Source organism: Clupea harengus, chromosome 5 (genome assembly GCF_900700415.2).
Source record: "Clupea harengus chromosome 5, Ch_v2.0.2, whole genome shotgun sequence".
Taxonomy (NCBI): domain Eukaryota; kingdom Metazoa; phylum Chordata; class Actinopteri; order Clupeiformes; family Clupeidae; genus Clupea; species Clupea harengus.
In genome coordinates, this window is record NC_045156.1 from 8959954 (window position 1) to 8974563 (window position 14610).

The 14610-nt window shown below is 42.6% G+C and overlaps 2 protein-coding genes across 2 annotated transcripts in view; one reads left to right on the forward strand and one right to left on the reverse strand.

Moving 5' to 3' along the window:
- Positions 1-1262, reverse strand: part of efcc1 (EF-hand and coiled-coil domain containing 1) — a 19004-nt gene extending 17742 nt beyond the window's left edge. Inside the window, exon 1 of the mRNA XM_031567609.2 lies at positions 335-1262. Within this exon, the coding sequence (XP_031423469.1) occupies positions 335-1021 (687 nt within the window). The 5' untranslated portion in view covers positions 1022-1262. The remainder of the gene's footprint in view (positions 1-334) is intronic.
- A 409-nt stretch (positions 1263-1671) lies between these two features.
- cfap92 (cilia and flagella associated protein 92 (putative)) lies at positions 1672-14593 on the forward strand. Its single transcript, XM_031567606.2, has 16 exons — positions 1672-2071; positions 2267-2521; positions 2660-2868; positions 3695-3908; positions 4887-5018; positions 5143-5236; positions 5494-5603; positions 6074-6193; positions 8712-8896; positions 9200-10092; positions 10202-10396; positions 10640-10925; positions 11348-11512; positions 11890-12102; positions 13535-13688; positions 14099-14593. The coding sequence occupies exons 2-16, from the start codon at positions 2281-2283 to the stop codon at positions 14323-14325; spliced, it is 3438 nt and encodes a 1145-aa protein (XP_031423466.1). The 5' UTR covers positions 1672-2071; positions 2267-2280; the 3' UTR covers positions 14326-14593.
- Positions 14594-14610: the final 17 nt, after the last annotated feature.

Here is a 14610-nt window from a genome sequence, read left to right on the forward strand (position 1 = left end):
CCAGGAGAGGCCCAGGGACAACATAGGCATGAAAAAAAAACCACCACTGCAGGCATATCAGTGTGGAAATAAACAGCTCATTAACAAATACATAGTCAAAGTGGGAGGGAGGAAATGGTACAATTATGTGAAGACCAGCTGCACATAAATCTTAAAAATCTGCACCCCTCACCCCCACTATGACCAGGGACAGATGTCCCATAACGTGATCAGCTGAGGATTAGCAATAGCATTGCAATTCACATGACACAAATACAAAATGACTGCCGATTACAAAACGTAACTATAGTAAATGTGACATGGGGTATTTGCTCACATCTTGGAGTTAATTTACCTGTAGAGCCAACGACCGTGCATCACTGCTCTGCAAAGCAGCGCGCATGTCCTCAACCAACTCTCTCAAACTTGCGTTTTCTTCTTCAAGTTTAGCTACCCTGTCCTCAGCTTCTTCTAGTGCTACAATTTCTTCATAGCATTCCTTAGTACAAGAGCCCTGTTTGCACACTGAGGTGCGGCGGTTCAAAGCGGGCGATGAACCCCTGCTCCCTCTCCCACTGATGCCCATGGATAGCGACCTCGCTCGCCGACGCAAGGGACTCCGGAGACGGATCTGCGTCTCGATGTGTTCACTATCCTTGCCAACCAGCAGCCGTCCATTCTCGTAATGGCAGCCAGCTTTAGTGCTGAAATATCCACAGAGCTTCGCATGAAACTGTCTAAAAGCCAACTCTTTAGGGAGATTATCCAATAATCCATCGCACTCTTCCAAGTCTGTCTCTTTACTTAGTCCCAAGATTTCACACAATACATTAAAATCCTCGACAGGGATTTTGCCATCCCCCTGGCAATCCATATGATGGAAAATCTCTTGCAAATATTGATCAAGTCCTGTAGCTAGGACAATAATTTCATTCTCCACTCCACGATCCAAGCCATAGTGGTATGCCAAAGTGCTTACTATCCATTGTGTCCTCCGCGCTGGTCTCCTGTATGGATCATATACATCTGTTTTTTCCATCATTCTTCCAATTTATGACACATTTACGGCATCTAATTGTATGTAGCAGTGGACAGAACAGGACTGCAAAGCCTGAAAGCTGTGCGCTCATGTCCTCTGTAGTTTTCGTTAGGTACTCTACCGCTCGTTCAAATACTGAAGTGGTTACTCTAATTTGAAAGTACTGCTTGGGGGCGTTTCTGAGGAGAGCTCTGCCCACACAAGTAAGCGGAGGAGGGGTGAAGTTCAGAGAAAAGTGCGAGGTTACAAGAAACCGAATGTTGGACAGTACTATGATCGCACGTCAATGTTTAGAATAGCCTAGGCTACAGGAAAGCCGGATAGCTCAGTAACATCCAAAGGACTGCTTAAATATAACCAATATATATATTGCACGGGGCTATTGCATGGGCATTGCTTTAGAGCAGCTCATGCAAACATAAAAGTTTGAAACTGGACAAAAGAACTATTTCACCACCGTCACTGCCTTTTTTTTATAAGAATGTGCAATAGGCCTAATTGGGTTTAAGGCAACTTGTGAATAAACAATGGTTTAGATAACCACTCTGAAGGTAAACTCAGGCATACGGTAGTAAACAAGGGAGTATTTTAACGTATTGCTCAGTTGTGCGCAAATACAACACAAATTAAATAATGTATCCTACGTCCTTTTTATTTGGTGGAACTCGAAAGTAGTTCTTCCATTTCCGCTACAATGAAACAACTTCTGTTGTCAAGGCAACATGATGCCTTTAATACACCACAATGGTTCTCCGCCGAAGCCAACTTGTTTGGAATGTTGGCACATATGATTTTTCCCCCCGCATTGCTGAATCAGAGAATGGACATCATCAAACTATGTAAACATGACATGCTGGAGCCTCACTTTGCTTGCACTTTCTCCGTGGTACTAAGTAATGCGGCGTAGACTTAAAATATAAAATGCAATCACATGTGAGAAGCCTTTCTCACGCTTGCTGAGTGGAATATTCAAATGTGCCTACTCACCCTTAATGGAGACAAGACCTTCGTACAGTAAAGAAGAACGTTTATTTGGCTTTGGAAGCAGTTGAGGTGAGTTTCACATTGTTAAAGTTTGTTGTAGAGCTTGTGTGCTCTAAAAAGTCAGTTACCGAGACGCATTTGCAGTCACTTCAACACAACACAAGTTCAACACCATTTTTAAACACTTACAAATTCTTAATTTGGATGTGCAGGAATGAGGTGTAGACTATATCTATACTAAAACACAAGCTTTCCTCGTTTTAGAGTACGCTATAGAAATGGAGGCTACTGACACAGGATCATCACTGAGCTTGGAAAACGTCTTTAGCGAACGCCAATTGTCACCTGAATATAAAACTGAAGACAATGATGAAGGCAAAGAGCATGAAACTCTCCTAGAAGAACCTTACAGTGATGATCCAGACTCAGACACAGAACAACCAGACTCAAGTTCAGTTTCAAACGGATTGTGTGGTGAAGTAACCCTCCATGTCCACATTGCATTGGCCATTCCAAGTGGTAAGTAGCTGTCATAAATCATGAGAAAAACTGTGCAAAGGTAACCCCCCCCCCCCCCCAGACACACACACACACAACACACACATATTTTCAGCTAAATAAATGTAGATACTTATCATGTGTGTATCCTTAAAATAGCAGAAGACGATGACTCAGTGACTGCTGTGGAGAAGACAAAGAAGAAACTTACAAAGAAATGTATACCAAGCTTAGTGGTTGAAGCCCCCAAAGCACAAGGCTATTATCACATTGAATACAATCTACTTCCTAATGACCGAGAGCCCACTAAAGTAGACTTTGTCATGTTTGGGTTAGCTGCCAAGCTCTACAAGGGTACTAAGTCAAAAGTAAGTACCACCCTTACACAGAATGCATAATAATAATAATAATAATAATAATAATAAAAAACTTTATTTGTATAGCACCCTTCATCTCTAGGACTCCTTGTACAGTATGCATGTATGTCGGAAGGAATGAGCCTGGCCTAAACACATTAGTGGTTATCGTCAATATCACAATGAAAGTTTCTGCAAGCAGCTGCTGCTAAGGGTTAAAATACATGAAATATTCATAGAGTCCCAGGATAATGTATTTGGTGAATAGGTGTAGCATAGCACAGCGATCCGCCTCTGTACCCTAAGCTGCATGCTGTGCTTGTCGCTTACATCCTACATTTTAAAACACTTCCTAGGTTAAGGCACAATTATGGACTTAATGTTCAAGCACCTTGCTGTAATCACCTTGCACATACACATGTCATTAAAGGGTTTTTGTCATAGACAGAGACTGAATGTACAACTTGACTGTGGAATCTTCATCCACAACGTCCTTTCCAGGATGTAGTTTGTGTAGGGAATCAACATTTAAAAGACGATACTATAGTACAATGAACTACCAAAATTGGTTTCATTTGGCACACTGAAATAAATATTAAAAGTGTTTTTTCCAAAAGCAATGTTTTTGTTGACATGTCCTTTGTTGACATTTCAGGGTATGCCTCAATATTTAATGTTTTATTGATCAATGTGTAATGAAGTGTGTTCAAATGTTATACTCTTCTTTTGTAATGCTTGAGGAAAATGAAATTGACGGGAAGGTTTTGTTGCAAACCAAGTCTGATCCCCCCCACACATTGCGTTAGATCTTATTTCTGTGTAACTGCTCAACTTTTAGGTGGTAAAGCCATGGATAGAGGACGACAAAATATGGCTAACCTGGTCTCAGACAGTCAGAATCAAAGTCACCAAAGAAATGCTCATCAAACTGCTTCACCATAAGGTCACCTTCCGGGTGTGGGACACCAAAGACCATATAAGTGCCTCAGCCAAGCACGACAGACCTAAAGCATTCAGAGTGCAGCCAGACAAAAGGGGTGAAGAACATTCTGGTATGTGCCCATCATAGAATACCTAACCAAGAAAAACGTTACTGTATGAAAACACAATATATAATGTCATAGTATTGGCAGCATAATCTTTAGGATGCATTTTTAAATGTAATATTCTATTAAAGATGTCCACAATTTCTGGTGAAAGGTTGTTGATATTTGAGCTCAACAGCCAATCAAATGACACCTCTCCCTTCTGTGCTTCTGAAGCAACATGTTGATTGGCTGGGATTGTTTTTGGCCTGGTCCGAGCCACTATGTTCGTTGCCCACAGAGACAGGGTTGTGTACAAACACCAGAGTTTTTTTTTACACTGAACGGACAGGCACAAGACCATGAGAAGCAATTCACTGAATTTGACAAAAACTGTATTGAATTACAGTCACAGAACTAACCTTTTCAAAAAGTAATGTTTTTTTTACATGTTATAGAACTGTTCAGTAACCACACATATCCACCTTGAATTATCAGAAGCAGTGTCAAAGTTTATGTTTACATTCTGAACTATTCTTCGGTCGGCTTCTTTGAAGTTCTGTAGGCGGCTTTACGAAAACTGATTCATGACTTTTCTTGTGTGGAATGCACTGTGGCAGGTGTTACTCAAGACTCGGAGGCAATTAGATCTGGCAATATTTCCCTCTCTCCACAAGCATGTGCAGTGCATGTAGAATGTAGCATGTAGCTCTCCATGCAGCATGTGCAGTGCATGTAGAATGTAGCATGTAGCTCTCCATGCAGCATGTGCAGTGCATGTAGCATATAGCACTCAATGCAGCATGTGCAGTGCATGTAGAATGTAGCATGTAGCACTCCATGCAGCATGTGGCTTGGGTGCTTTAACACAGGAATGTAATAAATTGACTGATAACAAAACAGCCTTTTTATGTATTCTCTTTATGTCATCAACCATGTGTTTGATAACATGTCATTTAATCCAAGTTGGTCTATTGGGAATTATTACTTTTTTGTTGTCCATAGGCACTAAGAACATGATCCATAGACTGCGAGATACTTTAGGAAAGGAGGGCTTAAAAACAAAACCCTCAAAAGATGTTGGAGAACCCGTAATAGCCGAACTGAAGAGGATGTCGGATGTGAACTGTGCGACAGGTTGGACCATTTATTGCCATGTTAGATGTACAACAATGTTAAACAATACAGTTTTACTTTCAGTGGCATGACTGTGACCACCAATTCAACATTCTCTTCTCAATTCTCTCATTTCTGTTCACAGCTGAACCCAAGTTGTCTAACATAGATGTTGTAGCAAATGAAAGAACCGCCTCCTTCACTGGTGTTACCCAGGAGCAACAGTACACTGGTCCAAGGTCGGGGAACCCCATGATAAGGAGAGATAAATATACACCATTTTGCCAGTATCAAATCTGACCATCTCTGGATAGCTCCTACTAAACCTCAGCACTTGTCAGGTTGACTAGAACTAGTTTGGTGGTACTTACTCTCATTGGATCTCTTAACTTATTGTAGCTTGATTGTTGGGCCTTACTTTTAAGTTGCTTTCGATAAAAGCATCTGGTAAATTAATCTATGTCAATGTAAAGTCAGTTTCCTTTTTGTCCCCCAGGTCTGCAGATCAAGGTGGGGAACAGGACTTCCCGTTAGTCGATTCCAGAGGCCCTCAAGACCAAGACAGAGACTCCAAGCAGTTAAGCCAAAAAGCCTCTCCTGCGCACGGTGAGACAGTACATTAACCCATTATACATATTATTTTATCGTGATAAGATATTGACGATTTCAGCCTCGTCAAACCAGAAAAATTGCTGAAGATGTACTGTATGTATGTATGTAATTAGTTGTCAAATATAAGAACACCACTACGTAGGCCTTAGAGTAATTCTGAGAAGTTTCCCGATATCCATTTAGTTTTAGGTGTTTTGGGTGGTTACATGTTTCAGGGCCAAATGCAATAACTCCTCAAACCGAGACACAGGATGTAAGAAAGAGTAACAAAATAAAATAGGATAAAGCAGTAATAAATGCAGAGATATTGTCTTTATTCATGCCATCAGGCGTACTGTCAAAAAGCATTGTTTGAGATAAAAAAAAAGGAAAAACTACACATTGCCCTTTCAGCTTGGCTTAATAAACTGTCCTAAAACATCACTGATGCTGTCCTCCTCCTATTCTTTCCCATATATAAAAAGCTAACAAGAAGTGTCACCTGAGAAGCAACACCATTTTCAAGAACTCCCTAGCCAACGCGGATTACATCAGGAAGAATGGTGCAGCATCTGCAGAGCTGAGTTTCATTCATCTGCTTGCAGGTAGAGCCCATGAAGATGAATAACTTCTCCATTGTGATACGATTGCAACATATGCTAGTGTCCAAACAACGTCCCATAGGGCTTCTGAAGAGACATTGTAATTACATTGTCCCTATAAGGCATTTTGTCTAATACAGTTTATGTTGGTATCACCCATGGGAGAGAGACACTGCAGAATACACTGAATTGCATTTCTGTATGAGTATACTATACACTAAATATATCTATATCTATCTATCTATCTATCTATATATATATATATATATATACATATACACACACATACACTTTTGGCAGTTTGATTGAATGAAGTGCCTAATGCTTACTATTTCACATACTATTTGTTGTGAAATTCCAAAGCATGTACAGGGAGATACACATGTGATGTACCCAGACAGTGATTACATGTGGTCTTTGGATGGGACTCTCCTTTCTTTTATACAACCCAGGACATGGCTTAACCCCCTGTTCAGGAAACATGCTGTACATATGTCACTCTGAGAAGGGGAAGTGTTTATGTAATGTGGTGATGAGTTATAATAAGTCCTCCCCGGTGGTGTTCGGTGAGAGGGCGTGGCTGTAGCGGCCCTTGCAAGGTCTACTCTACACTGCAGAGAGGCCTCTGATTGGCTGATGGGTTAAGGTGCAGTGCAAACCAGCCAAATCGGGTTTTGATGTGTACCGCTTAATGCAATGGTGGGAAGCCCTGATGACGGGCCTTGACCTAGGAAAAATCTTTGACTCGTGCATTCAAAATCGTTTGGGTATAACAAATCACACATAGGCTAGAATGCCCCACTATGAAGCCACATAATACAGGGCCAAGGGCCATAAACTCCCACAGGTTATTATTATTTCAACTGTTTCATGGATTGTGTATGTGGAGGAAAGGTCGTAGAAAGAATACTGGCTTTTCAAAGAGAGGAAAAGAAATACTGAGGTAAACTTCTTCATGGAGGTCCTTGACCTTAAGAAGCAGAAATAATATTTAGGTAATGGATACAGTTAGCAGGATGAGCGAGTACTGGTCATAGGTGTGTCTTCACTTAACTCCTAGAGGTAAAGAAAAAAATGCAAGCTCTGTGTAAATGATAATACACAACTGCTATAATTGTAATGCTATATGGCCAAGGCAGTCATTCTGTTAAGTATTTATCCATGATGACCTGTTGCAATAACAAAATGATTACTCTCTTTTAGGAATGCTTTTTTTTTGTGGGGAATGAGATATGAACTTGAAAAAAAATATATAATATATATATTAGGGCTGTGAAATGATTAAAATTTTTAATCAGATTAATCACAGGTTTCTGTGGATTAATCATGATTAATCACATATTTTCTCAGTATATTTTTGTGAGAACAAAAAGATTTATGACAAAAGACATATATATACATTTAACATGTTTTCTTTTTTTTATTCATAAAAAAAACCAATGGTGCTGCAACTGAGCAGTTCTTTAGCAGTTATCTTTGCTATTCCATATGGAACATTAATATAATCTTCATCCTAAACAGAATTTGGGCTTCTTAGCCATTGTATGGTTGAATAAAAAAAAAATATTTTCTTTTTAAATCAAACAGAAATGATTTGGGCTTCTTAGCCATTGTTTTTATAGGATGTTTGAAAATGTTTCCCTTTTTATGTCAAACAACCATTAACCACACCATGACACAATCTAATGCCTCTAAATGCCCTTTTACAGTAGTCTAGCTGCGGCTCTCATATTACGTGCACTGTCTATCCCTATAGTGGTCGTTCTGTCTTCAATTGCCCAGTTGCTTGCAACAGTTTGGAACTGTTGTGCACATGCCTCTGCAAAGTGGAGCTCTTCTGTTTTCATGCACGTTAGTGTAAACGACTTTAACTTCCATTCGTCGGTGATTAGATGTGCAGTTACACCCAGGTAGGTATCGTTACTCACAGAAGTCCAGTGATCCCCTGTCAGCGCCTGATGTTTCGTAGCAGCCAAGTCATTTTCCTTTTTTTTCTTTTCAGCTTCATACAGCTCGTGGATTTTTGTCATTATTGTGCGACTTTGCGGTGGTTTGATACTCGAATCCCCCGTTGCCACTCGCACAACTTCGGTGAACCCCTCGTCCTCAACAATATTAATTTTGCAATCCATTTGACAACTGTACTAGTCAACTTGTCACAGGCACACTTAATGAGGGGCCTACGTTGTTCAGTGAGGGTGGTTTGGCGCATTCCACTTTAATTCCCGCATGCATCGCGTTGAGGTGGTACTTATTGCTACGGTGAAACGATAACGTCTTCCCGCAGAGTGTGCATATCACTTTGGTTTTATTGAATGTTCCATCTTTGTTTTTTTGAAACACGAACTTCCCATTACAGCGGCGACTAATGCAGATTGGGCGGAATTGTGGGTATATTGGAAGCTCATTTTGCGCATGCGTTAAATGCGTTAAAAAAATTAACTAATTAATCCTGTAATTTAATCATAACGCGTTAACGCGTTATTTTTCACAGCTCTAATATATATATGTTCATCCTTAGGGGAAGAGTCTCTGATGGGCAACCTTATCACACACTCTAAAGGGGTGCTGGAGGGCATGTGTAGCATATCCCTGGACCAGCCACTCATCTCAGGGGAGATGAAGACTGCACTCAACCCACTGGTCATAACCATCCGCTCAGCCAAGTGTCTGCCCTCCGTCCATCTGGCTCTTGATGAAGAAGAGGTAGAGTACACTTAAGAAACATAGCATATGGCAGGTCAAAGGTCATGGGTTGTTGCTTTCATTCTTGTCTTCTCACTTCATCTGTACTGACAAAAAACATAGAAAAGTATTGTAAAATCTGGGACGTTCATTATTTTTTTCAGCATATGTAGTTCCATTATCGGGAATAATAAACAAACAAACAAAAAAACAGATGTGAATCCTCTGTCAAATATCTTAGTTATAATATCATAGATACTTTGGATCACAAAGTTTGGACCACAATGGCATGCCCACCTTCACTTGTCTGAATTATTCCCTTAGGAAAATTGTTTGCCTGTGTACTGCCAGTATAAATTCCACAACATGGAGATGCACCGAACTAAAAGCTACGAGCACAGCAGTAACATTTACTTCAAGGATGTGAATGTCATCTTTGCCGGCCTGGTCAGCCGAGGGGAGCTCATGGAGTACCTCAGCGGGCCCCCGCTTGAGATCGAAGTCCACGACCGCGACAAAAAGGACGGGAGAGGCCCCAAGAGCGTCTTTGGCCTCTCGCCTCAAGATGGCCTCCTGAGCAGCGTGGCTCGGCTCAACTGCAGAGGCATTACCCACAGTCCCTTTGGGGACGTTAAACCCCATCGCCCGCACGGCATAGCAAGACTCAGCTTCGCCGAGCTTCTGAACGGCCATCGGTCACTGAGGTACAACCTTCCCATCTACAGCTCGGCCCCTCTGCAAATACTGGGAAAGGACAAAGCGGCGTGGGAGAGGAAGATGCTAGAAGTGCCCGGTCCTAGAGACGACCCTCAGGCAGACGTCATGCCCTTGGGGCATTACTTAGAGTCCAACTCCCAGCTGAACATCCAGGTGCAGATAGCGTGTCCTTTAAATGCAGAGAACATCCCCGCTACCGAGGAGGACTGTCCCTTCGGTCGCATCGTCCACCTCATGAAACGGGACGACGTCGGAGCGTTGACCAAACTGCGCGCTGAGATCTTGAGGGTGAACACGGCTGCCTTTCAGCTGAAGTCTAAAACAGAGGATGCCATGCAGAGAGCCCTGGCGTGTTACAAAGTGAGCACACAGGAGATGGAGAGCAAAGAGCTGGACTTCCTCACTGGATTCCACTTACTGGACAAGAACATGCATCTCTTTGTCATTGAAGGACTGAAGGATCAGGCCATCAGAAGACTCTGGGACGTGTCCTCAACAAAGTAAGATTGCGTTTCTCTTGGTCTTCTGTTATCTACTTGCGTTGTATTGTTAAGGTTTGACATTGCCTTCCGGTGTTGAAATTCTTGGACCTTTTATGGACTTTTTAAGGTCAGATGGGATTGACAGGGAGCAGATAACCGTCCTATATAACTCAGCGCTGAGCTTCTCCAAGCGCTTGTACAACTGTCTGGATCTGAGCTTCTGTCCCATCCACCTTCACGAGCCCCTGGAGGCCATCATGAGGCGACCGCTGGTGTACGTCAGAGACATGGTCCCGCACGACTGCTTCCAGGGCCTGTCAAGGTAACGCCACACCAGCCTTCCATGGCAGATGAGAGCAAGTGCAAAGGTCAAGTGTGACTGCGCAGCTTTTAGTGTCAGTTATTTACGAGTGTTTCAGTTTTTTGTTGTTAATCAATGCTCTTCAGCTGTTAATACTGGGAAGAAATTTCATCATTTATGCATATACAAATACAATAGAAAATTGCTGAGAAATGTTTCGGTGGGAAGTCATTATGGCTATTTTTCCTATGTTTTGTGTTCTAGCTTAAACCAACTATGCCAAGTATTGTCGATGAAGGTTGCGGTGCGTAACAGCCTGTTCCCCACGGCCGAAATGGTGCGAAGCCTCAGCAAAGAGTTTGGGTCCCTGCCCGAGAAAGGGCAGCGGGTCCTGGAGGACATCTGCCAGGCGGCCAGAGGAGCGACTCAGAGACAGAGGGGTAGAGTGAAATCCAAGCCACCCACTGAGGACCACAACCAGCAGTATGTAGAGTGGAAACAACTTGTAGCTGCCCAGCAACTCTGTGGAGAAACAAAGGACTTTGTTCGGGTACTCGTGTGAATTAATTATTCATTCATTAATTTGAACATTATATTGAATAATTCATTTAGCAAATTTCTCGTTGCCAACCTAACTCTGCATAGTGTGTACATTTGTACATTGTATTAGTATACTTGTTTAAAGAGCTAAACTGACCTTTACATTTGAGCTACAGGTGCCAGAGCCACTTTGCTGTCTGTTATTCATGAAGGGGAGACAGTGGTACAGGAGGTAGAGAAGTCGTTTAGTAATCAGAAGGTTGCTAGTTCGATTCCCTGTCGAAGCGTCCTTGAGCAAGACACTGAACCCCTAATTGCTCCTGATGTGCAGTGTGCCATCAGTGTAAATGTAAAATCTGTACACATCCTTGTAAGTCGCTTTGGGTAAAAGCGTCTGCTTAATGACAAAATGTCGCCATCCTTTGTTACCAGGCCAACATAGAGGAGGTGCAGAGAGCAAGTGTAAAGGACCAAAAACCAAAGCCTGGAGTGGTAGTGCTAGAGGTGGCGGAGGGAAAGATAGCTCACAATTACAGCTGTCAGACCAGGAACACCACTGAACAGGCCAAGGAGCTACTTCGGAAGGAGCTGGCGAAGGTAAACAAACCCTTGAGATATTAACAACAACAATCTCTAAACAGGAAATGTAATGCCTGGGACGGTTTCCATGGAATGGATCGAGTGTAGTACTTGACCAAATATGGTTCAGAGTTGGAAAGCCTACATTCAAATTCAAATTCACAGTCTTATCCATGCCTTTGGATAGTCTGACATGCACAAATGAACTTCATCAGTGAAACCTAATTCATAAAGACCCAATTTACCTTCATCAAGAAAAAATCCAATTAGACACTTACGCGTTATCAGTTGAACTGAATCTGTAATGACCTAATTTATGGCAGTGTCTCTACTGCTGACATGTTCGCGTAAGAACATGACACATTTCACAGATGAGCATGTTTCCTTTCATTCAGGATCCACTGCAGAGGTTCACGTACAGTCAGGAGTTCCAGTTGGCCACGTTCGAGCCGTGTGACGTGGACGCCGAGCGCAAGGCTGCGGAGGCCAGGTCACGCAGAGCCTGGCGCACCGAAAACGGCTTCACCTACCACGGCTTCCGGTGCAGCTACGAGTCCAACGAGCACCCCAAAATGCCAGACGAGGCCCGGATAGAGGAGCTGAGAAAGGTATAGACACACACCTACGCACGTGACTGCTATGGTCGGGAGAAAAAGGGGTTTAATGCGTTTCAGGGCTGTACATTACGAGGTGGTTGAGACATTGTCCAGCATTTGGGTACTGTGTGTGCTGTAACAGCATAATAAGAGAATGTGTGCATCGAGCCGAGAAGTTCTCATAAAAAAAACAAGACAAAAAAATATATGTTCTACCAAGCCTCATGTGACACATAATCAATAAAATTAGGCATAGCAATCATGACACAGTAATGAAAAGTGTTTATATCCTATGCATTATGTATGACATCTGTGATTGCCATGCTGTAACTGTATTATAGAATAAGAGTATATATGGAGCCCCAGGTGGACCCATGGGTGGGTGTTGTACCACTGCAGACTGCAGACAGCAGACTTCCTTATCTCTGCCACAGCCCTGTGGAGCAGATGCTGGGTTATGGACTGGGAGTCAGCGCTGACTGTGTTTGTGTTTAAAGTCACATGTGACTTGTTTGGGGTGCTGACTAAAGGAAATCAAATTAGAGAGGAAATGTTGCACATTATCCAGGGACGTTTTGGAAACAAACCAAAACCCTTTAGTTTTTTTTCTTTTTTTCTTCACCCAAAGCCCTGAAGCAGAGCCTGTACAGGGAAGACTGTTGATTTCACAGCCGGATTACTAGAGAAATAGGAGTGTGCGCCCGGTTTCTCCCGACACACGTGACGTGGCCGTGATCTACCGTGCCCCTTCTTGTGGGAGTCTGGTTTCCCACCGTGAGTGGTCCATGAGAGGAATGCCACTTTTATGGGCATTCCAGTGTGCTTGTGCGAGGAGATAGTTTTACTGATGTTTTCCTACCTGACGTGGCCCTTTAAAGACCCTCTGAGCTTAGCTGGGGTATTTGGTTGCGGCTAATGTGACAGCAAATGCAGAGTGATTGATAGTCGTAGGGTCATGGAGACCCTTTGCTATGGCTGCTTTTTTAAGTCTGATTGAGTTATCACTGTTTTTGAAAGAACAACCTGTTAAGTCAACCTGCGTGTAACGTTCAAGGCAATGATGTGCACCTGCCCTGGCTGATCAGTGTCAGTGTCTTTGTATTTAAATCATACATCTTAAAAGGAGCGTGTAGTCCAGCTTCAGATTCAAATCTTTTTATGAAGCAGCAATTTAAACCCTACTTGTTTGTGGGCATTTTTGGGGTTATAATAATTTCTCAACTTCACAGAGAGCTAAGCAGTGCACAACTTGGCCATTGTTGTACATCATCCAAGCTCTACCAGCAACTGAATGGATGAATGAATCCTTTTGCCCCCAGATATATAGATAGACTAGAAGTCAGTGGGAGGTAGTAACTACAGGGAATTTCATTATTACTATTACTTCAACATTATTTAATGTTTGTCCTTATTTATTGCTTGTCTGTTGCCCTTCCTGCCTTAGCCTTGGAGGGAGAACATCCTGCACGGGAACACGCTCCGCCCCACTCTTCCTCAGGACACATGGCCTTATAGGAGGTGCTCTGAAGATTTTGAGCTCTACGTCAAGCCCCCACCTGTCTTCCTGCCCAAGCCCCCCGTCACCATCCACCTGGCAGGTAGGCTCTCGGTCAACACACATGCTGGAGCTGAGGTTTACATGCTCCTCGGTCAACACACATGCTGGAGCTGATGTTTACATGCTCTTTAGGCGGGAGGCAGACTAGTGGCAGTGATTGATCAGATTATCAATTTCCGAGTCTAAATGGCCATATTCTTAAAAGTGTTTGTAAGTTTGTAAGACTAGCTAGGACTACTTCACTAATGCTGGACTATGACTATGACTGCTGGACAGAATCATTAATGCTGGACTAAGACTGTTGGACAGAATCAATAATGCTGACTATGACTGCTGGACAGAATCATTAATGCTGACTATGACTACTGTACAATTTCATTAATGCTGGACTATGACTGCTGGACAGAACCTTCTGCAGATGTGTTAACCTGACGTTATCATCTACCACAGGAGACCTTCTGGAGCAAGAGCAGCGTGAAGTGGCCTACGCTCAGTATGACAGGTGGCTACGGAAAATCCTGCCAGACAAGCACAACCCTTACAGCAACAGAGTCCCACAGTTTAAGCTCCACATGAAGAAAGATGGCCTGGATAAGCTCAGTCCCATCCTCAAAGATCAGCCAATGAAGTACATTCTCGCCAAACACAGAAAGGTCTGTAAGGTGACTGAGGAGTAAGGATCTGAATAGACTGGCGTTTGCACAACAAAGTACTCAGAAGCTTGTGTTAGACCTTAATGCTTAAGACCCTTTGCTAAACTATTAATGCGGCCCTTAAGAATGTTTGAGCACTTTATTTTTCAACTAGTACAGCTGCCTAAAAGCCGTTTAATGCATTTCATAGCTGTTCTTTATGAGGTGATTGAGACATTGTCCAACATTTGGGTATTGTGTCTGCTCTAACAGTATAATAAGTAAAAGTGTGTTTAGCCAAGAAATGCACATAAACCCCAAGTTCTATCA

Excerpts from the sequence above, each read along its gene's own strand:
- cfap92 (XM_031567606.2), top strand. The coding sequence starts at position 2,281 with ATGGAGGCTACTGACACAGGATCATCACTGAGCTTGGAAAACGTCTTT. Across the intron at positions 8,897-9,199 it reads TGGCTCTTGATGAAGAAGAG|GAAAATTGTTTGCCTGTGTA; the intron begins GTAGAGTACACT and ends TTATTCCCTTAG. Across the intron at positions 11,513-11,889 it reads TTCGGAAGGAGCTGGCGAAG|GATCCACTGCAGAGGTTCAC; the intron begins GTAAACAAACCC and ends CCTTTCATTCAG.